This window comes from Varanus komodoensis, unplaced genomic scaffold (assembly GCF_004798865.1).
Source record: "Varanus komodoensis strain SLA01 unplaced genomic scaffold, ASM479886v1 scaffold12, whole genome shotgun sequence".
Lineage (NCBI taxonomy): Eukaryota > Metazoa > Chordata > Lepidosauria > Squamata > Varanidae > Varanus > Varanus komodoensis.
Window position 1 is genome coordinate 6057172 of NW_025335349.1, and position 27955 is coordinate 6085126.

Below are 27955 nucleotides of genomic sequence, written 5' to 3' on the forward strand. Positions count from 1 at the left end.
TTACAAAGAGCAACAAGTAATACCAGGTTTTGAAACAGATATATTTGTATTTCTTTCATTGGACTTAAATCCAATTAATATGCATAGGGTTACAGCCTATCATAGAGACCAGCTAAGTTTAAAATAAAGGTATCTGATCCCTCTACTTCAAATTGCAGTTATATATTTCAACGTTAATGGTTCAACAAGAAATATATTCCATTAACTTTTAGAAACTAAGGATCTTGATACCAGCTATTTTAATATTGTCAAAAATATTGCATAAAGACTTTAAAATAGAGGATTGTATCCTATCCTGACTGTGTCCTAGGGAAATGGAAGCTGCTTGAAAAATAACTTTCCCCTCTACCCTGCAGCCTCTACAAGCTCAAACATCCCCAAATCTGTTCCAGAGGGTTGGGAGACCCTCCAAAGCAGATATGGAAGGCATGCCAGGGCTGCAGGAGGCACATGGGAGGAAAGCAAGGGAAAGTCTGCCCACACAACACTGAATTTAAACTAGATAAATGTAAGAGACAAACAAGCAAAAATTTCTGGTAAATAACTTAGTATTTTGAGACTATTCAACAGAAATCAATAAGATGATTATTCCCCCACCTCACCATCAAAGAAAACCTTTTGAAAATTAAAAATAAAATTAATAAAGCAGTATACCAGCAAAAATGGGAGTTTATGTTAAAGTACTTAGCACGAATCTATCCCGTGCTGAAAACAGTATGTATGTGAGCTGCCATGGATGCTTTGTATCAGGGCGGTCCAACGTTTTCATCACAAGGGCTACAGGAGGACTTTGACGCAGATCCCGGGGGTGGCACAATGAATTTCTGCAGAGCTCCTGAAGCCATGTGGGACTTGCTGGGGCAAACTCTTGTGAGGCCCCAGGAAGGCCGAGCCTCCGGAAAAGAGTGGCATGGGCTGGCACATTGGGAGAGATTGCTGCAATCATGCCTGTGCCATTGCTGGGATCCGGACTGGGGCCCTCTTGCTCCGAGCAGCAAGAGTGCCACAAGTTGGACCACCCTAGTTTATATTAGTGTATACATTTGAAATAGAAGTCTTGCTTTTTTTTTCTAAACTGTGTTGTGAATAGTCTGTGCTAATGGATTTTTTCTTTCTTTTAGGTTTGTCACCCTTTCTGTACTATTTGCTGATAAGAATGTGTTAAAAATAGTTCTGAGTCACCAGTTTGACCAAGAAATGAATGCCTCACCAAAGGATTGCACTGGAAACCTATAATTCTATACAGAATTACCTGTCAGTTAGTTGCAGTGGAAATGATGGGATTTCTGCAGTAGACTTGAGCAAACATATTTCTGGCTCAGATTAAGCCTACAAAAACTTATGCACATTTATTTCAGAGTGGACCTTGTTGCAGTTAGTAAACATACTTACTTAGGAGTAAGCATTTATTTTGAGATGAAATGCCTTGATTTTATCCCAACTTTCCTCCAAGTAGTCCCTGAAAGATCCCATGTTATCCTCTCAGAAAACCTACAACACTCCTCACTGGGGCACAACCCCTACCCCAGAGGATCACTTGCTCCTCACACACAAAACACACTCCTTGAGGGTAGACCAGACGTTGGAGTATTTAAATTAATCTATAAATAGGTAAGCAGGCACTCAAACCTTCTTCTGCTGCATAGACGCTTACTCCTATCTGTGTGCAATGAAAGCAGCTACACTGTGTACCCTCATCCAGAGTTTTCCCATCTCAGCCACAAACACCCTGCCTGTCCATCCACCCTCTTTTCAACCAAATCAGGCTGGGCATCCCATCCCTTCAGACAGCCATGCCAGCAGAAGGGAGGGGAAAGCCACTTATTTAGGCTGGAGTACACTGGTTGCAAGTATATCAAATTTCTATTTTTTTTTTTTTTCATTTTTCAGCTAGCGGAGTAAAATTCACAGGGAATTCTTACCTTTTTTTCCCCTTTTATGTGATTCTAAACACCCAGTGGGGCACCAAATATTCAGGATTCAAGAAGCAAGTACTCACTCCTGCCACCTCTGCCCCCAACCTCCCGCTTTTTCCAGGGGGGGAAGGGATTTAGTACATACAACAGATCAGTGGTTGCACTAGAGGTTGCTTAAGGTAAAGCTACATTCATTGTAAAACAGCATTAGCTAGCAAAAAACTAGAAAGAGGCTGGGTTCAGGAGGGGCTTAGACAGCCCAAGCATTTTTCAAGAAACCAGGAAAGCAAGAATTCACATGAAAAGAACAAAAGTTTTCTTTCAGTTCCATTTCAAAAGCATTACATTTTTTTCTTGATGTTGCAGTACAAAATTAACTATTCAGGAGTATTCTACAAGAGGAGTTAGAATGTATTACTCAATAAGCATGAACAAGAACAGTAAGAGAAGGAAACATGCCTCCCCACTTTTCTGTGAGAATATGAGCATCCTGTAACTACTCTGCTGCTTAGGAGAAAGGTGAATACCCATCTATTTCAAGGAATGCAACATGATAGAGATAAGCCACAGACTTATTCCTGAGCTTTAAAATAGACAGGGGATTATTCCAGGTTTCTTCCTGCACATCTAATCAGAGGCAAGACCCCAACAGTGGGGAAGCAAGAAGCTTTTGGCTGACTACCACCCACTGTTTGTATACCCCTGTGCAAGAACCAGCATTTTAGGCACTGATTGTAAAAGTGAGTAGAGACTGCATCATGAACATCTTTTAGTATTTTATATCTTTACTTATGGAGAGGAGATGAATAAGGTTTACAGAATTGTTTTATAAAAGTAGGAAGTGCAAGCACAAAGCTAAACTAAGAACAATAGGAAGAGAGAAAATGAGGACAGAGAAAAAATTGGGGCCAGGAGAAACTGAGCAGGCTTAACCGGGAGAGGCACACAATATTATCCGAAGAAGAGCTAGTGAGATATAGTAGATATATGGATGCCAAAGAAAAAGGCAGAAAAAACTGATTATACTGGCAGGCTTGAAAAATTACACCTACTGATATTCTGAAATATAAACATGTCCACTTACCCAATTAATAGAAGAACTGTACAAACTAGAAGGAATCCTAGCGTATACTTGGATGCTGTTTTAACCTGCTACAAAATTAAAAGTAAAAAGTAAATAAAAAGGAAGACACAGTCTTTCTGCTAATTCAACATAATGAGCAAAATTGAACTTCCTCCAACATAAACATTTATTTGAAATATCTCAAGTTTTCTCCATAGACCAAGAAGTTAATTTTTAGTATTACTTCTATTTGAACTTTTCATAAGCTCTAACATTTAAATGCCCAATATACATAAGGAAATTGTTTCATGAAGCTAGGACATCAAAAGCCATCAATGTTCTTCATAATTTGTTGCCACCAATTCTGCACACTAAATTCAAGACCTCTTTTACAACTGGATCATATATTTGACCTGAAGATACCTACAAGTTAATGTTGAAGGGAGAGAGTTCATTACTGGAATTGCAGGATATTTTCATTTAAAATTACTATTCAAAGTTCCCACAATACAATGCCCCTGGCTACAAAAAGGATTCAGTTCTGCTTCTAGCTCTGTTAAGCCCTATATTCTTGCTTTAGCATCTATATACAGCTTTTTATTCAAAGAATACAGGTCTACCTTCACCATCTCAATGGGGAAAGTTCTGGTTCCCTTTTCTAGCCCCGCAGATAAGTAAAGGATATTATTTAATGCAGAAAGTTCTCTTGTTTTCTCACACTGAAAAAAATGCCAAACATAGACTATAGACAAAGACAGAAAACAAGCTACCATGCAGTATTCCAGAGCTTTTTCTTTAGAAGGCATTTTATTAATGGAACCATAGAGCAAATCTACTGCACTGTTTTTCCTCTCTGTGATTCTGCCTTAAAATGCTCACTTGCCAAAAAAACAAATAGTAAAAACAGAACATTTTAAAAAATGGCTACTTTAAATAAAGGACTACAAGTGTTCTATAGCTACAGAAGTTTTAAATTTAACATTCTAGCTGTATACAAATGGCCTTCTATGTATATTTATTAAGCTGAGTGTTCATTTCTGTTCTGAGTGAATGGCCTGGTTTCTATGTTACACTGAACAAGCGAGATGTCACAATGAGGGCCGCAAGATGGCTTCTAAGCCCAGTGCAGCTTCTCTGTCATAGTTTATTTGCAAACAAGCCATCTTGAGAACCCTTGGTTTTTAACAGTATTGTTTGGGCTGGCTTGTCATGCCATCCAAACTAGTAGAATTGCAGCAAATAGGGAAGTACTGCAAAAGTGGGTTTTTGAAATAACAAAAGAGCCACCTGGCAAGAGCAGCAAAATACTCACCTGGACAGTCCTTGTAATCTCACTGGCTATATCCCCTGCTTTATCACATGCTGTAATGATAATAGCCTTTTCTACTTCATTATCTCCTAGACACCCACACCTTTTTCACTTTCAAGAATATTTGCACAAATTTAGTCTTACTGTAATTTTTAACCTTCTGCGATTGTTATTGTGCTTTAGAGCAGTGATTTTCAACCCTTTTACAGTTGGGGACTGACAAAAATAGGAAAATTATTTTGGGGACTGCTGAGGCAGAAACAAAAAGGATTAGATATGTATAGTATTTTGTGTATTAGTTTTTTATAGTACCAAAATGAAAATTCTCTAAAATAACCATAAACTGAGCATTAAAAATACTAATAAAAGAATACAATGTTGAAATTAAATGTACTCAAATACAACTGAAATTTTTAGAGAGCATTATGTAATTCAAATAAGGCTGCTGGGAAATCTGCTGTTACTTCTTTTCAAAAATATTAAAATTTACAATAACAAAACACAAAATCAAAATAAATGCAATACTATGCTCATAGCAAATACAGATTCAAATAAAATATTAACAGCAGAGCAATACAAAATCAACCAAAGTTACTTAATACAAAAATATTCATAATGTTATATACTGAAATACAATGACCACCCCCCAGACCCTCATACTCACCCTCAATGACCAGCTGAGAAAACACACTCAGCACAACCCAGCCTCAGCATTTCCCTCCCCAGGAGAAAACACAGCAGGAAGAGGAAAAGGCTCTGTCTTCAAACTGGTGTGCCACGGCTCCCATTGAGCCGCCTCTTCCCTTCCTGGCCTCCTCGGAAGAGGCAGCATGTGCACAGCAAACCCTGTGCTGGTCCTGGCAAGTGAGACGCAGTCCACGGACTGGCAGCTGAAAACCACTGCTTTAGAGAATTTGTGCAGACCTCCCCGAAAGTTAAAAAGAAAATAAGTTTGCGCAGTTATACACAAAATTCTACAAAAAGCCTCTGCCAAATGCACCCAATAGCAGAGTATGCTGTTGAAGTTCTGCAAATGCCCATGAGATACATACCAAGAGTAGACTGGAGGATGAAGAGGGAAACTAGCTTTGGCAACTGCAGGATGCCTGATTGTCTATTTGGAGTAGCATGGGTCCACTCCCTGACATTTCAAGTTAAAATGATCAGATATCAAGGGATGGGAAAGACCCCCAGTCTGAGACTTTGAACAGTCATTACCTATCAGCGCAAACAATACTGAGCAAAGGTAGCTGTGTGTGTTCCTATGAAAAGATTCTGGGGCAGGTGGCAAGGTCCTGAAATTGCCAATAACAGTTTCAAGATATGCAAGGTTGGGTATTTTACTTCTGTCAGAAAGCATTTAATAATGTTATGTTTCAACAGAGAAGAACAACATCAGAACCATTTATTCTTTATATATCCAGTCAAGCAATCAAAAGTACTATATCAAGCATCTTACTGAGCATGTGTTGCCATCTTCTTCATCTTTTTCCTCATAGTAGAAGTAGACAAAGGGAATCCATAGGAACACACAGAATAATATGATGGAATACAGCGCTGAAGTGAAAAATGAATGATGTTTCAGAATGTACATTAAAAAACATGACATAAGCACTTCTAGTTTCCATTTACTACAATATCATTCTATTAATACAAGATTGAAGTGGCAACTCAAAACCCTAGAGATCTGTTAAAGTAGTTCTCTCTAGCTTCATTCAGCAAGGCACAAAACCATGTGATTTATTTCTATAGTAACAACAATATATGCTTTACAGATGAATATAAGCAAGGGACAAAATTCCTGTTCCGAACTGCTTACAGCCTGCATTTACAAGGAAAGGGGAGCAAATGGAAAAGAGGAAGAGAGATGCAATAAGAAATAAATATTAACATGCTGTTACACAGATGAGTTTCACTTCTGTTATCCTTTCAGAACCAAAAAAAAAAAAACTTGAGTAAAATCCATCTTTGCGTATTCTATGTGAAGACAACTTTAACAGTGCTCAAAAGGTATTATAAATAATGCTATTTTGTCTCTTCCTTTTTGTGTTATCATTTTGTACAGAAGTCATGGGAAATAAAAATTCAGTTAGGAATTCAGGTGTACTGCAGATTTGGAGCAAGATGAAGTTAAGGAATAGCAGAAAACAGTTTATTACAACTGTGAGTAATGCACAGCAGTGGTCCTATGCCCAGGGCAAACAGCCTTTTATGCTATCAGCAACCAACAAGACTGATGCATTTGTCCCCAGATAGTGGTCTGTTACTCATGTACATTCTGTTACAGAAAAATACAAGTTGCAAAAAATGGCTTCAGTCCCACCTTTGTCAAGTATGAATTATTGCACAGCAATATGTTTAATAATGAAACACTGGTAAGCAAACAAGAAATCCAGATATAATCACGTTGCTGTTCATGCATGGAACAAAGGATACCTTTTGTTCTGCAGTAATTTTTGCTTATCTCTGAGGAAGGTTTTTCAGAAGTGCTGTTTGCCTCATACGAAACATACTTTTGTTGAACATGAACATAAAAGCTATGAGGTTTACTAATAAGACTTAACCTTCTGTTAATCAAAAAAGGACACTATATATTCAGCTAAATAATATTTCTATAGATCCTTATTCTACTGCACTAACTGCTTACATTAAATGCACAGAGATGTTTATTTTATGGTTTTGAGTCTTGGTTTATGAACCATCCAGAGGACTCGGACTATGGGGTTCTATAGAAAGGTAATAAATGAATAACCATCAAGAATTCATCCATTCATTCCAATGGAAGAACCAGATCCACATATGGAATGCGCAGCTGAAGTGGGTCCCTCAAATGAAATGACCGAGAAAGACCCATATGTACATTGAGAAATAAGTAGGATTCTGGATTACAGTCCTTAAACGTTTTCCATTTCCAACCCCTTTATCAAATGTAAATGGGAAAAATGTACATGTTAGAAAATAATTACATTAATTTTTATGTTTTAAGTACAGAAATATAAGCAATTCAATCAGCCTAGTCCACTTCTAGGGTATGGCATATGTAAACTATCTAGTATCTTCAGTCAGAGCTTATCTAGATTCAGTAGAAATGCTTGAAAACTTGTGAAATACCAATAAATGTTAAAAAGTTGTAGACATAAGCTACTAGCATTACAGTGACATAATAAGCATTAAGAACCAAACTTAAAGTAAAGCTATATATTAGTGTAAGAAGCTATGTATTTCCATGAATTGGATACAGAAACATTAGCATGAAATTTAAAATGCCCAACTAATTTCTTTTAGTATCATTTGGTTCACTGAATTCTTAAGAATTTGATCCTGTGAGCTTGTCAACAAGACATATCTCATTAAGAAACTGAAATAGTCACATCAAAGAACTAGCAAATTCAGACTTAATAAGGATTATTCCTTGCAAATTTTGATTGTGAAGTTGAACTTTCCTGTAAATTTTACTTTCTGTCACATACAAGTCTGAACTAAAGAACCCAAATAAAAACAAGGAGAATAAATTTTCACAGCAGGTTAAAAAATTGAAATTGCCAATTGATTAGTCCCAGGTCTGATCAAGAAAGTAGAACACCACAAGCTATGCCAGTCTTTTAATGATATTCTTTCCACTTCTTGCAATTTGCCTAATTTCTTTCCTAATGCAGGATCCATATCCTCACAATGTGTAACAGAGGAGTTTTCAGCTATGGCAGGAATAGAAAACATGGTGCCATCTAGGTATAGTTGAACTACAGGTCCCATAATCCCTCACCATTAGCTAGACTGTCTAGAACTGCAGTCCAACAATGCCTGGATGGTTATGTATTCTCCACCAATGACTCACAGAAAATAGACTCTCCAATGCCAAGTTTGCCATCTTGAGAGGAAAGTGTAGAACATGTTTAGCAGGCTGCTCTCCCAATTTCAGAATTTTCAGTGGTTCAAATCAGTTTCTCTCAGCAACCACACCTAGATATTGCATATTCAAGTATGTGTCCATATTAGTTGACCAGCTACCAATGATTCCTGTTCTCCAATCTGCCCAAACATGAACTGTACCTCCAGTCAAACTGGAGGTCAAATTGCTTACAGGACATAAGCCTTTTTCTAACACTTTCTTGATCTATAAAATCAGCCACTGAAAATCCAAGATTAAAAATGAAATCAAAATACTAGGGAGGACTCAAGAACCACTAGTATGCAGCCTAGAATCCTTCAGATTAATCTAAAAATCTGCATTATTTCTTTGAAGATAAGTGTACGGAAAAGCGAAGAACTGATGCAAGCTCAAGCAGAAATAATTTTGTATTCTAGATTGTTGAAGTTTATAGAATTTACTATGCTTTTTGTTTATACTTAAATCATTACCACCATCTGGAGGCTGCCTTCTGCAACAGCAGCAGGCACATACACAACAAAATGTTTCTACTAAAATAGAGACAGTTAACTTTTTATCTCAGTAAAAGCATGTAAATTCTTCCAAAGTGAAAAAGTTGTTTATTGCTTTAATGAACAGTTTCATAAACCCACTAGAATCTTTAAAATTCCCATATTAGTGCATTCTTTCAGTAGTTAAAATGCCTACTTCATCAGTGCTGAGTCTCGAATATATTTTTCATAATGGCTGAATATTATGCATGAGAATATGTGGACGGACATTTTATTCTTACGTTCTAATAGTTTATACTAAACATACAGCACCCCTTCACAAAATGAGAAGTGTTTTTCCCTGTTAATCTGAAGGTCACCCTTCTGCCTGAAGACATGCAAGAACATGTTATTTGAACAGACAGATTATGGCTCTGACAAATTATGCAGTCCCTGGGCTTACAAGAGAAACTGGCTTTATTAAAAATGAAGAAGTTAGAATTAATTTAAGATCACCCTAATTTAGATGTATTGTCTTTTTATGGAGTTTTTCATGTATTTTAAATAAATATTGAATTTAACAGATGTACTGGAAGGGGAGAAAGTTGAACTTCTGCCACTTAACAGGGGACATTGCTTACTGGGCACATCACCAGGCTTTTAATCAAAATAAAGTTTCAGTTTTCTAATATACAAGGACTATTTATCCAACATGATTGCTCTCTGCCTTACAAGGACGTGCACTTTTGTATTAGTGCAACTGTAATACTGTAATGTTTTCAGAAGCGACAGCATCCAATATTTCTTCTGTAAAGTATCCTTTGGTGCAACCTTGCACCAGCTTTGCATCCAGTATGGTCTAACCAATTTAATAGTGATCCCATGGAGTCACAGAATGCTGTCAGGAAACCCCAACAACCAGGCTTTCAAAAACATACCTCTTTCACTGTTTGCAAATCTCCATCTCTATCAGTGCCACATTCTATCAATCCTGGGACACCTTCTCAAGGACAGAAGTATTTTGATCTAAGTCTGTATAATATATCTTGCACTCCATTTTATGAAGGGCAGACATGGAATACTTAAGCTTATCCAATTCCCTTACACTCTATCAACTGCCATTCACAAGTTGTGCCCCCTGGTTGTAGAATGAAGATTCAGTGCTTCCAGGAAAACTGGAAACATGCAAAAACCCTCAGGGCAGGTGTGCAGGATTCACAGAACGGAGCTCTACTAATCTGCCCCAGTTGAGAAACCAGCATTTTCACTAATTTCAGGCTTCCTCAGGAAGTCCTAAATCTCTGTTGTGCAAGTGATTGGTACCACACACATAAAATAATAACCAGAGACATTAAGTGCCCTACTGAATTCCACTCATGGGCTTTTTCACCATGCCCACTGATTTCTCCCCACCACTCACTCTCACTTTTGCTTAATAGCCTAAAGAGTTCTGAAAAATGACATTTTTATTTTTCCTAATAATGATACTACCCTGCTGAATTTTTCTCCCAATGAACTAATGCAATTGCAGTTTAAGTTATATTTTTTCCATTTTGAGGCATGAGGATTATTTAAAGCAGAAATGCCTATTAGCAGATCAAAGCTCTAACATACGTGTGTTTAAAATTTTAAAAACAAATTTATGAGTAAAAATGTTCACTTTTCATACTGTTAAGGTCCTGGGTTCAGAAGAGAATGTAACTTTGTTACTATCGGTTGACTTCCAGGGCAATGTTCTTGAGCAGGTGGAAACCAATCAGCTCCAAGCACCCTTGAATGAGTCTGATTATCTGCCATCTCAGTTGGAGTTCAGGCAACATTTTGGCACAGAAACAGCTTTGGTTGCCCTGTAGGATGAACTATGCCAGGAGAGGCAGGAGGAAGTGTGACCCTATTGGTTCTCCTGGTTCTCTCAGCAGCTCTTGATCCCACTGATCACGGTATCCTTACGGAACAGCTGGCTCATTTGGGAGTACAGGCCACTTCATTGCAGTGGTCAACTCCTACTTGGAAAGCTGGCTTTGCAAGCTGGTGCTTGGCAGGTTATTGGTCAGCCACTTAGACTCTTAAGTATGAGATTCCTAAGGGATCAGTCTTGTTCCCCAATGCTATTCTACATCAAAAGGAAACCACTCAGTGGATTCATCTGCAGTTTTAGAGTGCACTGTCATCAGTATGATGATTTGGAGCTCTATTATTCAGTGATAGTAATTTCTACACTCTCAAGTATGCAAGACTATGTACATTAATATATTTCCGAAAGCAAGTAAGGCAGGCAGGCAGGCAGGCGGACGTGCGGACCCAACCCAACTGATGAGTGAGCATGGTCAGTGTGGAATGTTAAATGTCAATTAGAATATAAAAATGGAAGAATCTATTGAGGCAACATTCCCAGTGAACAATATCCCAGCAATATTTGTCAGCATGGTTCCTTCCAAACATGTGTTTTTAAATAGAACAGTTGGTACCATCCAGAGTTTCCACTACTCTTTTGTTATAGTCTATGACTATATGTTGTTTATGTTGATTTTTTGTCATAAAATACAAATATCAATAAAAATAAATTATGTAAGCCGTCCTGAGGCTTTTGCAATAGGACAGCATATAAACATCACAAATAAATAAATACATAAATTAGCCATGATGCTCACTGGTAATATATAGCTTTTCACTTACATAAAATATGGAAGCCAGAATACAGTACAATCGATTCTAAGCACAAGATAACAAAATAATCTGACAACTACAACATATTCTAGCTAGAGAAAAACAACAGACAGTAAGATGAAAATAAAAGAGTTTTCCATAACAATACTTTGTATTATGCCATTGTGATAACATACTTGCATTCACAAAAACAATGTTTTCACTAATCAAAGAAGTCATTGTCTTTCTCAGGTTAGTTTGGGGCTAGAAACCTAAAGTCTTTTCTAAAAGGGTAATTGCAACATATTCAGTTTTGCTACAAGCCTCTTCCCAGGAATGAAGGTACCTCAGTAGTTTTATAAGCCTCAAATCTTACCAAAGTATGCCAAATTTCCGGACAGCAGCAACCTGTCTCCGTAACAGCCCTCACTTCTCCTCCACGTGTGTTGAGACTAGACTAGTACAGTACTTAAACAAGAATCTGAAGAAATAGGGTTTTCAGATTTTCCAGAAACCACAGCTAACAGTTTTATAGTCATAAGTCTCCCATTCACTTCACAGAGAAATTCTGTTGAATGCATTTCATCCAAATTGAAACAGATCTTTAGTTAAAGAAATTTTATCTTATTAAAGATGCCACTTGCTTAACTAAAAAGGGACATTTATTTAACTAAATTATTCAGCTGGCAGAGGGACAAAATGTAGACCCTTGCAAAGCAAAATCAAGTATGCTAAAATCCAAATGCAATTCTACTGCCAGACATATTAGCACATTTTAGCAAAACCGAGAATGTCGTTATACAATCTATATTCTGAGATTCTGTATCCAGCTTCCCTGAAGTTTAGCAAAAGCAACACAAAATAATCTGTCATTGCAAGCTATTTGCATGCTAGGGCATTCTGAGCATCAAGCTTGGAACCAAAAATTAAACATACAGCAACTTTAGCAAACTTTGCTTTCATTTCCAAAGGGGAAATTCAAATGGAGAAAACATTCAGTAGAGGTAAGTATTTTTTCACCTTCAAGGAGATTTACATGAATTTAAAATTGTTTTACTTTCTGTAGTAGTTACTGTGCTTTAGTGATTTGTACAAATCTACCAGAAACGTGTCTTTTTAAAGTTTAATTTGTAAAAAGGAAATATTGACAAAACCTGTACTTTATTAGAAAAGGCTGCTGAGACTGCACTGCAGAGGCTCATGATGTATGCTGGAAGCAGGCCAGAGAACTAAAGGGGAAACAAGCCACAAAGCATGTGATTATCTGTTGGAACGTGGACTGGCAAATGAGGCTTATCGTGATGTGCAAACTAGCCCTCTGACTGAACTTGCTAAACGAAGAAGCATGACATTCATGTGAACCAAAGTACTTTTCTTTGGGGATCCAATCTGACCCTGCCTTAGGCATACTATTGATCTATATTAGTACTGTATACTAAGTTCCATATTTCCATCTATTGCTATTCTTGTCAATGTATGTAGCTGGCAAAAGATGTCCTCATTACTACCCTGCTTCACAAAAAGACGATTCTAAATCCAACTCTTTATTAACAGAATATCCAAAAAAAAAAAAATCAACTAAAAGCAATACATATCAAAACCAAGCCAACTGGCCTATTAGCTTTTTTTAACAAAACACGGATGCAAGCATATGAAAAATCGGATGTAACATTGTATCAGCACTGTGTATTACTTTACAATACTCACTGTAGTATGCATATAATACAGTGTCTTCAATTTGTCTTGTAACATTTGCATCAGCCCAGTCCTGAAAATGTTGACCAAGAAAAAAGAGAATTATAGATTAAACAGCAATTTATGCATCTGTGTACAAGAGCAAGTTTTAAACAGACAGATCAACCTCTGGTACTTTAAATACACATAGACAAGCAGTTGAACTCATTGATTAAACACCTGAAAAGATACTAAAGACAATCCACCTTCCTTGTCTTCTTAAGACAAGGTTGAGGGATCTTTCCCAGCCCTGGGGCTGCCCTGTTATCAGAGCATGAGGCTAAGAGAATAGGCAAGGACACAAAAAACAGAGTGGGCAGGGCCATATGTAATCCCTTCATCCAACTTGCTTTATACTTACCTGCACTTTGTAATCTGTAGACTGGTGGCAAGCTTGATGGCAATGCAAGCACTGCCATCTCTCAAGCTGTTTGGCAACTGTTTTGGTATGTCACTTTAAGAAACCCAGCCAGAGACAAACCAGGAAAGGCAAGAAAACCTGACAAGGCAATAATCCAAGCACACATGTCTAAGATAGCATAATGACGAGTTGCATATGCAAGGCTAACATTGAGCAAGCCTATTCAAATCAAACTGCATGCAATCACAGAGCCCTGCACAAAGTAAGCAGTAATTAGTTTATCACCATGCTAGGCATATTCCAGGACTGGATGAACTCCCCTAGGTAGGATCTAATCACAGGTCTGCAAGACCAAGAATTTTGCAATGTTTATACACTCCAGATTACCTGCTTAATATCTTTGACAGCTTTGCAGTAAGACTCACCTCCCTATTCTATATTCTTGAGATTTTCTGTCCTTGAAGTGTAGCTTCCTACTCTATGTCCTTTTTTCTGTTGTGTATGTACACTATATGTTTAGGCACCCAGCCACTTTGCGCAGTTTCCTCCTGTTGCCTAAAAAGAATAATTTCAACTGACCCCCTAAAACTGAGTATTGCTCCTGCCCCTCTTCACTCCAGTTGCAACCATTTCATACTCAAGAAATTGCCTTAGTGCGCAGCTTTTTACTCAAGAAAATAATCCTTGGTAACAAGATGGGAGCAACTGTGCAGGACACTAGAAACAGAAGTATGTGAAATAACTGCAAATGCCCCTTTCCTGACTTTTCCCTGTCACACTGGTCACTCTCACAGCCAACCCCAATCTGTTCTCTCCACTCTTGCAAGCTGAGGCCCAAACCCTCATCTCCCCAGTGACATTACAGGCACAAGTAGCCATAATATCCCTCGTAACAAGTTTAGCCCAGTTCAAACCAAGCCATCCACACAGTTTCGAGGGCTAGCTTGTGTACCACAACATTCAGTCTAGCCACCAAGAAAGAGCCAATCTTAAGCATAACTTCCCACTATTCAAACACACATCAATCTTCACCTTTGCCATTTTTAATTGGGTCCAGCAATTTATTAAGCACTCCATGAGGAGTTTTCAGGTTCCCAGTGTTTCCCAAATTATTTTGAGAATAATTTTGATTCTTGTAATTCCATTTTGATTCTTGTAATAAGTTTTGTTATTCTGCTACTAATGTTGCTCGCTCTTGCTTTTTCTTTTTATTTATTTTTGCTGAGTAAGTTATTATCAATCCCCTGACATAGGTTTTAGCTGTATCCCAGACATTCTGTAAAGAAGTTTCTTCCACTTTGTTTATTTGAAAGAATATTTGCATCTCTTTGCTTATCTCTTCTATAAATTTTTTATCTTTTAGTAACGCTTTCTCTAGACTCCATCTGGGCATCCTTGCAGCTCCTTTCAATGATATAAATACAGGATTATGATCCGCCCAGACATTTGTCTTCATTTCAGCTTCTATCACATATGACATTAAGTCTGGAGTTATCCAAACCATATCAATTCTAGACCATGACCTGTGTCTGTCTGAGTAAAAATAGTTGGCCGAAGATGGGTTTTTGTGCCTCCAGGCATCTGTCAATCTGAATTCTTCAGTCAAGTTGGAACAAGACTTTGGAAGCATCCTCCTACCCTTTTTTCCCCTTACTTTCACTCTTGTAATTGATTCCCTTATTCACAATTGCATTAAAATCGCCCATTACACACACAGACTGATAGTCCACTTGTAAAAGTAACATACGTAGTTTTTGATAAAAAGTTTCCTGATGGTCATTTGGTGCATATATTGCCACTAAGAGCACCTTTTTAAGTTTAATTGTAATTTCTACCATCAAGATCCTACCATCCTCCATCAGCAAGAATATATTTAGGGTCCAATTTTTCTTTAACATACAGTGCTAAACCTCTTTTCTTTTGCGATGCAGAAGATACAATTTTCGCAGTTTTGAACATTCCAGAAGTTTAACATATTGTTTCTTAATATGTGTTTCTTGTAGACAAATTATACCTAATTTTCATTTTTGAAGTTGAACAAAAATCCTTCTTCTCTTAGATGGTCCATTTAGTCCATTAACATTTAAGGAGAGCAATTCAATTTTCCCTTCCTTTTTAAGAGCCATATTTAATAAAATTATTTACTTATTCTTTGCCTTTACAGTTCTACCTTTTTTTCTCCTTTGAGTCCAGAGTCTGTACTTCTTGTTGTGAATCATCCTTCAGTATTTCTCCTTCTTCAGAATGGTACGCTGTTATTTCCATTGCTTCTTTTTCTCCTTCTTTAGAGACGACAGGATCCTCCTCTTCCAGCATAACTCTAAATTTTTCATAGAACTCTTGTGCTTTAAGAATTGAATCCAATTTATATCTTACAGAGTTTCATGTAAAAAAATATTCCTTCTGGTGTTAGCCACTTAAAGATAATCTCTTTCTTGATCAATTTTGTAGTAAGGAATCGATATTTCTTTCGTCCCTGTCTAATCCTCCATGGAATTTGTTTCAGGACCGTCCCCTCTTGATGATCATCTCTCTTTAACAGCTTCTCCCATACGGCCTTCAAAACATTATCTCTTATAGATCTTAGAGCAAATTTGACATGAACTTCTCTCAGAAGTTTATTTTTTCTGGTATAAGAGGAGTTGACCCTATAAACAAGATCAATTCCCATACCCATGACTTTGTTCTCGATTTCTAAAAGCTCCACCAGCATGACAGTTATAATCTCTCACAGATCCTCATTTTTCTCTTCAGGTAAATTCTGAAATCTTAGATAATAAGATGCCTTCTTCATCTCTAATGTAGCCATTGAATCCCATGTTGACTTGTTTGCTTAATTATATTTCTTTATCTACTGTCTCCAATTTTTCACATACTTGTTGTGTTTTTTGTGTATTCTGTTCCGCTTTAAGTCGGACATCAGATAATTGAGTTGTCACCTCTCTATTAGAGTTATCCAATTTGTCAAGTCACTCTTTTTGCTCATTTGATAAGCTTTGCAGCCATATTGACATCGCCTCTTGAAATGCTTGCAAAGTTGTTAAAGCTGCCTGTATCGCCATTAAGCTTTTTGCAACATCTTCTGTCTTAGGCTGATGAATTGGGCTCTGACCCACTGAGAAAGGTGCTGAAGAGGGCTGAGTTTTCCTCATGATGAAAACTGTTCACCAAAGAAGTTTCAATATACCAAAAAAAAAAAAAAAACCTGGAGCAAAAAATCATTGGATTATCCCTGCCAAGATGCACTACTGCCAAACTTAAAAAGTTCCTTAATGGATGTCCACATGCCTAGAGAACACATTCAGTAATAATACTGCCCAGTAAATTTCTGTTATTAGGTGATTTACTGTGCTTCCCAGAAGTTTTGAGGAAGTTATTCAAGTATACTCCCCTCCGTTCCACAGCCTGTAAGAGTCATTAGAGCATGCTGATTTCTATAGCTCAGCATGTGCAAGGCATTTGTTTGGTGCCAGAAAAAACCCCAACACAAACAAAAATCATAACTAGAGTAGAATGGATGCCAAGCAAACATAATAGTAGTAGTCGCTGTGAAGATGATGACAATGACGACTTTTTCCAGTATGCAGCTCAGTTATGCATCTTAAGATGCAGTCTCATACTTAAGGAGACTTTACTACATTCCCTTTCTAAAAAGGAAACAAACACCAAGTAAATGCCCCATAACAAGAAGCAGCAGTAAGAATATCTCACTTCTGAAAATAAAGTTTTGGGAATTTTAAAATAAATGCTGTATTAACAATCTCAGCTGTAAATAGTTGTAGAGCAAGTAAAGTAGTATGTATGCACTTTACAAAAAATTCCCTCCATAAGATACTGTCATAGCACAGCTACTAGTGTTTTATATTGTGATTTGAATTGGAGTGGGGCAAGGTCAGCAGGTGTGAATAAAAACAAACAAGGTTGTGTTAAACATGATTTGCAGGCTCAATCATATCAATCTGCACCTTCATTCCTAAACCAGTTTCAGCTATATCAGCTTGTACAATACCAACAGGAGGCTACATGCGAACAGATGATATTGTAAAATCAACTGGGGGGAAGGGAAGGGAAAGAAAAGAAAAGGCAAAAATATGAAGGAAAATGTATAAAAATCTTGAATAATAGGAATTAATGGTTAAAAAGAGAATATCTGATTAGATCATTGCCTGGTTCACATGTAATACCAGAATACAGATTGTTAATGAATCATGGTTTATGTGCAAACTCTGTACCATAGTTTAACTATGAGTTATCAACCATGAACCCAAGAAGGGAACACATGATTTACTGTTGGATTGTGAAGTCTGGGTTATTTGTGGTTAACAACCCATACTTAAAGCATAGTACAGGATCAGAATGCAGCAAAAAATCATGACTCAATGGCAACAAATACTCAGATTATGACATTGTTATGTGTGAATCAGGCAAGAAAGTATTCATTTGTTAAAGCATCATTTTAGCCATTAATGTCACAATTATTAAAGATATCTGGTCAACAAGAGAAAAAGTCTTCGCAATTGTTGTGCTCTGTTTGTTGAACACTTCCTATAGGTAGACTTGCCAGGTAAAAGTATGATTTCTTATGCTTTAGGTCAGATGTGGGTCCCTCCATAGCCATGTAGATGCCAATGAACTCGAGGTCCATCAGCCCCAGACAACTTGGGGTCATCATCCAGCAACATCAGATGGCCACTGTTTCCCTACTGTTGCCTTTTACTCATTTTTAGTTCATTGTCGTTTTTAATGTGCTTATTGTTGTTCTGGAAACCATGTTAGTAAGATGTGACAATGAAATGTTTTAAAGTAATATCGATAGATTTAGACCTTATTAACAAGCGGGGGTTTTCGTTTATAGCTTATGATCTTTCAGCAGTATATATAAAATAAACACTCATCAAGAAAAAAGATCTACAGCCAGGGTTGGAACAAATCCTTTTGGAATCCACCCCTCTAGTATCTATAGACGTCCTCTCATGTCTGGCTCAGTCCTGCAAAGCAAGTCAAGCCAAAAAGAAAGGCATGACTGCTCATGAACCCCCCAGCTGTGCTCCAGCAACCTTCCCCATGAGGTGCAGCTGCCCAAAGAGTGGCAGCAGCAAGCATGGAAGCGGGGCACTGCAAGCAGGCATGCCAAGCCCCATTCCCAGTGGCCAACCTTCTTCCCCACCCAGTGCTGCCAGCAGCATTGCTAATGGGCATGGAAAAGGAGCACTGCACAGGGGTTGATTCCTGGTGAAAGTTCCACAACCACTGAAAACACTTGCTGCCAGGAATCCAGAGTCTGTGCCTTCGCAAAATGTACTGGAATCCAGAGATCCAAAGGATTCCTACTCCCTAACAGATTCCTCACTCATCCTTAACTATAACCTTTGAAACATCAGCATAACATGTCATTATTTGTTTTTAACCAAGCCCAAATAATATACACAAAAACCAAAAGGTAAAGTTTATGAACATATCTTAACTCCTTCACTGAGCATGACTAGAAAAATAAATAAATCTCCAACATATTTCTTTTTACACTGCAAATTCTGTAATGCTGCATTCCTTCTGAACTGTTTAAAATATTCCTTTATGCTGTGTGACACACAGGCTTGAATTAGATGCAATGCTTAGCTATAGTTAGGAGATCATGAGTTCCCAGCATGCTCAGGCACACTTACTCACCCTTCAGTTTGTATATTCCTTCATTCTCCCTTCTCCAGTTAGCACTGACTATGGCAAGCATTAACCCTAATTACCACCAACATTAGATTGGGAGTTCACAACCTTCTACCACTTGTATTCTCCAATTACTCCCCCAGAAATTCTCATAAAGCTCACTAGGATGCGAGTGTGCACATGTATGTGTCTGTGTGTGCATGCATGGAGGGTATGATCGCACATGTTAGCCCTGGGAACTAATGTTATCCTCTACTCCACCTCCATCCCCAAGTTAGTCAATCAGCTTCCTCATTTCAGTTTCTAGATTAAAAGTATTAGCGGTAACAATGATTATGCCAGTGCAAACATAACACTGTCCACTAGTTGGTGCTAACATGGAAAGAGAGAGAGAAGGAGAGAGCAATCCCAAGGGGAGAGGAGGAGGAGCACATCTGATCCCTCAAGTACAAGTTAGGAGACTGGGTAACTTTGCAACGATGAGAACGTACTTGTGGATTGCTGTCCACTTGAGCTTGCTCATTATAATCTTCCTCTGTCTTACCTGTACAAGCTATTTCAGTTTTTAAAAACTTAAAATTTCAATAGTAAGAACAAATGAAGAAAGTAAACCAATTTTTCAAAAAGACATCCTAGATTACACTACACAAACCACCTGTTACCACCAAAGGCCTATGTTGATTAATCTTGATTTAATTCAAGTATTCTATAAATTTTATTATACATTTTGGTTTTATTTGACCCTTATAAAGGAATGCAGTATGAGCTCTTTGGTTTTGCTCTGGAGATCAGAAGCTTTTAAGGAAATCATATTTTATACACAGAAACTGTTTTAGTATTGCCATAAAATGAAGTAATGAGTAGCAGCTCTCTCAATGTCAGCTGGTTAACAGTGCAATCCATGTTGTCTCAACTGCCAAGTAAGAGTAAGAAGGCTTGGAATCACAGTCAAAATACCTCTATTTTTTGATAGCTTGCTTTGGTAACAAAGAATTGATAGAATACATTCAGGAATAGAAAAATGGCTTCAATAATAACAGTGCAATCAGTACATACCTTAAAAGTTCCATTTTGGTTCTTAACATAAGAAACTAGAAAAATGTCCACTGGTAAGAGTGCTGAAGTAATAAGTGCAATTGCCAGAGCGAAAATAGATGTTATGGTAGAAATTACTTCACTTTCTCGTCTGCTCTGGTATTTGCGGACATAAACCCAGCAAAAAGCAAGGATAACCTAAAAAAAATAAATAAATGCAGACAATTACTGCAACTCAGGTGCAAGTTATCACATTCTTGCTACAGTTTACCTCATTATCAAAACAACACAAAAGGGTCTTTGCAATTTTTGGGCTCTTTCTGAATTGCATTAATTTGGATTTTTCTTTTTGTTAGACCAGAAGATTGATTTCCATAATAAACCCTTCAGTTTGTAGTTATCATTTATTACTGGTAACAATGCTTTAGATGATTTTACCATATATCAAAGTTCTGTTACAAATTATGTTGCTATGTATCACAGGCTTATTAGAAACACAACTACCTCATTCAGGCTACCTAAACTATTGATTTGCTAATTTATAAATACATAAAATACAAATTCAGCTTTATCAGCTAGGAGTTCAGGATGGCTTACATGGGGTCATCCCATTATCAACAACCTTGGGGCACAGCAAATACCAATTATCCAAGGCTGCCTGGTGAGTTTCATGGCCCAGTGCTACTTTCTAAGTTTGCCCTTGCTGCTTTTCCAGCTTCAGCATCTCCTTTACACTTACTGTGTTTAGTACTTATGTGCTTAGAAGCACTTACTGAGGTGCAATTGACCTACAACCCATTTCTATAAATCCATTGCGTGTGTGTGTGTGGGGGGGGGGAGATGGTATACAGGGTTTTACACAGGATTGTAACATTTTGCCTAATCAATGTATTGGCACCTTGGCATCTGCAACTGATGCATCTATGGCTCTTAGGTTGCATTTTATTCAGCAAAATCATTTATTTTGTGACTCTTGGATGTTTAATATTTAGTATCTCTTTAATATTCCATGGTGCACTAATGGTTGGAGGTGTAAGAGAATTCATGTTTATTTTAGGCATATGTCATGGAAATGCTCCACAAGAGTAGTTCCTCCTTAGGACAAGATTATGATATGGATGAATTTGTACTGAAATAGATCAGTAAATATTAAGGAATATATATCATTTTCAATTATCTACTTGCTTCCTATAAGCCAAACAAGAGTAGTCAGCAAAAATTGACATTTCATCCGCCACTGATATCTAATGAAATTACAACACTGGAAGAATAAACTCTCCTTTAACACGATGGACTGAAGACCACAGATCACTTTCAACATCTGAATGGGTAGAATTTGGTTATCATCCATGAATGGACACTTATTTGGATATCTGCTTTGCTTTACTGAAGTTTCTCTACAGTTCTCAGAAACTGTATACTCACCCATATCTCTATACTGCCAGTGATCTATTCAAATCTTTGTTGTCCCATTTGTCCTTTGTTGAAATTTTAGAATTAAAAACAAGTTTATTGTTAAACTATTCACAACCTTATGACACAGCAAGTGCAAGGCTGTGATACAACCTTGACACTTGCCCATGCTTATTTATTTAGTGAATGCCATGCTGGTGAGAAGGACAAGTATCTCCACTCCAAGTCTACCAAGACTACCCTACAGTGTAGTACTTTACTAAAGTAGGCTCAAACTGTATTGTTTAATAACAGAAATGAATTCTATGTCAAAGCCATTTAGCAATCCACCTCAGCATCACAACACAGCCCATCTCCTCCCACCCACATGCTGACTCTAATCTCAAAACCATACATCAGGATTGCTGAAGAATGCCAAGAGGTAATTAAGCCACGAATACATTTTAATGACATGGTAGCCTTACGTGGAAACCCCACGGGGGCACACAAACGTACACACTTCCTTTCGAGGAAAGAAAGGGAGACACAAAACAAGCTTGACTCTTGTTCATTTCTCCTCTTCCTTCCTACTGCTATACTCACTCACTGGAAAGCAAAACTCACCGACTGAATACGCAATCAATTCTAAAAGTAAATACATATCGAGCTGCGCTCCCTCAGATCGCCTTGGTAACTACGCACTTCTCTCTCCTTCCCGCGCCTCTTCATTAATAGGAAAAAGCCTCTGGAGCGTGATGTCTATCTTCTCCCTCCCCACAACCCCCAGAAAGGGAGCAAAAGCCTATTGGGAGCAGAAACCTGCAGCTACGCAGGGGCTGGCAACAGAAACAGGGACGGGCGGAAGTTAAAAAAAAAAAGAGTCTATCAGAAGCTATTAGCCTTTGAAAGGAAGAAGCAGAGCGGCAGCTGCCAGGCCCCTACCAGTAAAGCGAGGCCGAAGAGGCACCAGCCCGTAACCAAGTCCGTCTCGGCGGTAAAGGCCGCCATCTTAACTTCCGGCAACAACGCAACACGGAGAGTGCCGAGACAGCGCCACCGCAAGGGGAGGAGCTAATAATACGGAGGGGGCGCCGCGACAAGAAAGCCAATCAGAAGGTCGTTACCATAGAAACCGCCAACAACATCTTCCGCCACAGGCGCCGCGATTGGATCGTGTGATTACAGAAGGAGCCAATAGAGAAGTAGGAGATCAAGCCTTGATACATTTAATTCCGAGTTATAGTCTTGTGTGGAGTAGAAACACTTTCTAAATTAGAGGACTGAGTCCTCCTGTAGGAAGGTTTCAGGTGTCGGGGAAGGGAGAAAGAATTCGTATTAAGACCTTGTGCGTTCTCCAAACCTTCTGGATGCTTTGGGCCTCCAACTTCGACCAGCCTCAGCCGGCAGGGAAGCTATAATCCAAAACTCTGGAGAGCACCAGGTTAGGGAAAGGGCTTCAGTTCGTGCCTGTGCAGGTTTACATAGGTGAAAGCACTAACTAGGCTCACTCCAAAGTGAACTTGCACAGGAGAAGATCAGATGCTCCCTAAGAAATAACGATGTCTGAAAAATGGGGCGAAGAGACTGACTTCCAGGAACTCAAAATTACACCTTCAGTATTACTTAATCCAGACTTAACTGCATAAGTTTGCATTTTCCCAGCGCTATCAATGCGTTAACAGGCATAATTAAATTTAGTGGGACTCATCATGCTTTCCCCTCCCATCTCCAAGAGGGAGCTAAATACCTTATTAGAACGTGGAAGGAGTGACAAAAGATAGAATAGCCATTCTTGCTAATCTTAGGCTGAATCGCGAGAAAAACACGAATAGACGCATTGTTGCAGCTGCCTACCAGGAAAGCAGCGCCAAAGAAGCACCAGCCCGCGGTCACGTCCGATATAGCCGTAAACATCGCCATCTTGGTTTCTGGTTGTTACCGTAGAGAGCGAGCTACTTAAATAGAAGAGGCCTCTGTTCCCGTGCAATAGTACGAACGCCCCTTCCTGTGTCAAGATATGCCTTTCAATTTTCACTGGGGGCTTCCTTTTTATTAGGGGTTAATGAGGATGTTAAGCATCTTTCTGATCTTCCTCGCGTCAAGAACTCTCTGCCCCTAGAAAAGTAGCACGCCAGGGACTTCCATTAGAACCCTTCCTTCTGGCAACCTACGGGCATGGCGTTTGTGACGTGAGGAGCTCGTCTGCAATCTAAAATGGTACAGCCTAACAACTGATTAAATCACGGCAGCGTGATCTGCTCGTGACTAAGCTACTCGTCCTACACACGTTTAGTTTGATATGTTGAACGTATGGCTAAAGGTCAGTTCTAAAGATCAGTCTTTCCTTGTCCACGTTTTTCAATTAAAGGAAAAACTTTATGCTGGAAACTTAATGCCGATATTACTGAAACCAGGGCGAGAAAAGGAAAATAGATGTTGTAAAGTACGAATAGGCAATTTGTAATCCTTGGCCTAATGTTATGAGTGTCGTGGAGGGGAAAGGGAGTTGCAGAAAGAGGGAAAAGAGGATAACAGCGAAAGGGGTATCAGGAAGAGGTGCACGACGGTATTTCTTTGGCTGCAACCCTGTCCATACTGGCCTCAGATCCATTTCCAATAGGTTTCCCTCTGCTATGTATGGGTCTGAGACAAAATATGGCTTTTGTCAGATCAAGTGAGGGCTTTGCCACTCCAGTAACTTTCTGCTTTCCTGGTTGCTGAGTGTGTAAAATTCCAGTACCATGTCTTTCAAAGGCTGTGAACAATGAGACAAGTAGATCAAGGTAGAAATTGGTGACATTACTAACATACAACAATATCACTAATCATATTAGAATAGAAGCAAAAGTGGGGTGGAGGGAGTAAAAACAAATATTGCCCAGAAAGCTTGGTTTAAATGAACAAAGAAGGATGCAGTGAATAATAACCAGAAATAAGAGACACCTATTACAATGACTATAGTTGTATTAGCAGTTGACCAAGAGCTTGGTTGCATTTTTGTCTGCATGTCTACTCAGAGGTAAGTTCCACTGCATTCCATGAAACATACTCCCAGGAAGGTGGGTACAGGATTGCAGTCTAACTGATTGACTTCTTGCCTTGGCTATCTTTCTATTGTTCAAAACTGCATAGTAGAATATTGCAGGTTAAACCTAGGAACATCCCAAATATGCCAAATTCAGTTTTAACTATCTTCAGGTTCTGCATGAGATTATTAGCTAATTCATACCCCCAAAGATGAAAAGATTTCAGATTCAATTGATGAGATTGGCTCATTATCTGTTGCTAATGTCCTTCTGGGTCTGGCATGTTATCTCAGCTTGAACTTAGAGGAAATTTAGGCCTAGATAACCCTTGTCAGTAATCTTTTCAGGGCTTTATAACCATTGCTATTCTGATGTCTTCCAAGGTTTTGTTTGTTGTCATGAGTATTACTGATCTGTCCTGGGGATTGATAGGCATCTAACTGATGATACTTGTACTTGGGGGTTATGAAGGTGTGGGAGACTGCACATTATTAATACCTTTGTAGAAAAATAGTTGGTGGCCTGTGTCATAGGCACCATTGTTCAATGGTAGTGCTCTCTGGATCTCTTGAGCTCCTGCAGTTGCTGCAGAAGTTTGTAAGAGGCATGCCCTTTACATATTATGCAGTAATTTTCCTAGTACCTCAACACACTCATTTGTACGACTGGAAGTGCCACAACGACGATGAATCCTGCTGCAGCAGGATTTGGGAATCTGTACTCTAAACTAATCTGTACTAAATGCTATTAGTAAGCACTATGAATAACAAGGCCTCCACCTTGGATGTAGAGCAGACCCTATACTTAAAATGGATGCTGTGGGTTTGGGGTACATGCCCTCCAGATGTTTTGGACTACAGCTCCCCTAATCCCTTACCACCAGCCATACTGTCTGGGGCTAATGGGAGGTGCAATGCAGAATATCTGTCTGGCACCTAGTTGCTTGGTTTGGGACATGTCAGAGGGTTTGATGTGAGTCTATTTGCATCCTTGGACTGCTAAGAGACTTTTAAATTTCACAGATGGAAGTAACTGCCTGCTAAAATCACTTCTATTGCAGAGTTGTGTCATCTTTGTCAACACTACAACTATGGGATTTTCCTAGATGACATATGATTGTTTTGTCTATGGGAATCATGAACAAGTTCACTGATGGCAGCACTTGGACACAGTGGGCTTACACTCCGAAAAACTGCAGTAGCTTAATTTCCCTTCCTACAAGTACTGGCCATGACCCACATAATAAGCATATTTATCTTTACCGGAAATGGCTGGTCATGCTGTCCAAACTCTGTATGGGTGGGAACCCTATAATGAGCCAAGGGTTTCAGGGTGGTTTGTAAATCAACCCAGCCACTCATCTTCACTAGGCTGGATATGATGAAAACCCACACCCAGTAAGGGTAGTTATGCTGATTAGGTGTTTTATAGCTGTCACACATGGAAAGGAAAAATAAGCTCCCATGGACTATTTTGTTTCCATGTTTGTGCAGACCCTGCCAGTGGTACTTCAAGGGCTGAACCTCAGAACAAAAATCTAGGGCCCAACAGCTCAGGGCCTCCCTAATGACAATATGGCGTGGCAGATAACAGAAGTGATACAGGCTCAGTGTGGCATCCTGTCTGTGGTCTTATTTCTGACAACATTTTATAGCCAGCTGGGCAGATGTATGGTTATTGAAGCTCCTAGTATTCTTTATATTTGAGTGTGTGTGTGATTCTTTTTCTATCCCAAAATTGTACTTATTCACAAGTAAATGTGTTTCACACAAAAGTATCACAGACAGTTCCCATTTTATTCTATAATATTATGATGATGTTGCTCCCGATTGCCCTTTCTGTTACAGAATTAGGGTATATCCTGGAGCTGAGAGCAAAGAAGCAACACAGGAGATGGCTTGAATGCAGATGAAGAAAAACTTCCAGCAGATGCAGTCTAACTCTGGTATGTGCCTATAGTCAAATATATCTAGGGGTAATGAGGGTAGCAAAGAAACAACATCTGACTTTTTTGTAGTAAGTATTAATGATTTTTATTGTTATTTGCGTTTTATACTGCATTTTATTGTATTTCGTGAATTGCTGTGAATGCCCAGAAGGCTTCAGCGATTGCATGGAACAGAAGTGATGATGAGGAGAAGGAGGATAAAAATGAGGATGATGCTGTGATCTGAGTTTAAATGTGAAACTCTGCATGTTTTCTTCATATCAGTGCTGGCAAACAGTTTTGGGATTCTTTTGCTCTAACTTATCAGGCATGCCAAAGCTGTGATACAGCAGGCAGTGTGGGGAGAAGAGAAATGTCGCGTTCTTCACAGCTGAAATAATACAAGTGGCCATCTTAAGATGGAGGTGGCAGGGAATAAGACCATTATCTAAACGATCTAGCTGCCCCACTGTCTGGATAGGATCAGAATAACTGGGAGTTTACAGAAGTGAGCTGATGTCATTTCATGTGGTCTAGCCAGTTTACAATTCACCTGAAAGCCAAACATGTACTTTACTGCTTTGCAGTGTACAAACAAACAAAACACCACTGAGGAATTGCTTGAAAAACTCATCAAGCGAAGAGTTCTGGAACCAGCTATACTTGACCAGTAGACTGTTACACTGGGATGAAAGTAATGTCAGAGTAAGATTCTAGAGATGAATGCACTCAGATAAGGCACTGAAGCTGCATTCATGCCAGTGCTTGCAGTCAATTAACTGCTTGCTATTCTTGTTGAGGGAAATCTATTTGCAAATTTTGACCTTGCCCAGGCATATCACTAGCTGATTATTGATGCTGCTGCTGTCAATGCCAGAATGATAATCACTCATAGAGGGGCATTCCAGGTTAAGTATCTCAACATTTCTTTGCTCATGGAAGTTTCTAATGTTTCACAGAGACCCTTCTTTCTGCAATTCCAGCTATTATAGTATATTTTGATATATCCTAATCATGGGATGAACAGAAGCTGAACTTGCTGAAAGACTTCCATAAATAGCATCATTTTGTAAAATCAGGTTTTCAAGTACAAAAAGAGAATTCTGAATTCAGAACTTCTAATGTCACTTTCTAATGGTATTTACTTCACCAAATACAAGATCAAACCTACTCCAAAGACAAAGCGGGTGTTTCAAACTGTCCTGGGACTACTTAATCCTACCCTGTTCCTTTTCTGCAAACCAGTTCACCTACTAGAAGGGAAATTCCTTGGAATCAGAATCACCAGGATGAGGAAGCTTTCTTGACTTTTAAGAAATTATTGTTATCAGATACTATGCTGTTACGTTTCACTGATCAGAAACCGCTGTTTCACCTTATGGTGTTGGAGCCAAACCAGTTGCTTACAACTCCACAACTATGTCATCTACTGATTGGAACTGTGCATTACTTGCCAAAGAAGCCCCTTAGGAACCTAGAATTTCCATAATTATTTATGGCTGTGCTTTTGAAATTGTAACTGATTG

General features: G+C 38.6%; 1 protein-coding gene across 1 annotated transcript in view; it reads right to left on the reverse strand.

Annotated features, from left to right (window-relative positions):
• Nucleotides 1-22504, reverse strand: part of LMBRD1 (LMBR1 domain containing 1) — a 51140-nt gene extending 28636 nt beyond the window's left edge. Inside the window, exons 1-5 of the mRNA XM_044421445.1 lie at nucleotides 22419-22504; nucleotides 20106-20282; nucleotides 13001-13061; nucleotides 5748-5845; nucleotides 3001-3068 (exon numbers count right to left, since the gene is read on the reverse strand). Coding sequence (XP_044277380.1) covers nucleotides 3001-3068; nucleotides 5748-5845; nucleotides 13001-13061; nucleotides 20106-20282; nucleotides 22419-22484 — 470 coding nt within the window. The 5' untranslated portion in view covers nucleotides 22485-22504. The remainder of the gene's footprint in view (nucleotides 1-3000; nucleotides 3069-5747; nucleotides 5846-13000; nucleotides 13062-20105; nucleotides 20283-22418) is intronic.
• Nucleotides 22505-27955: the final 5451 nt, after the last annotated feature.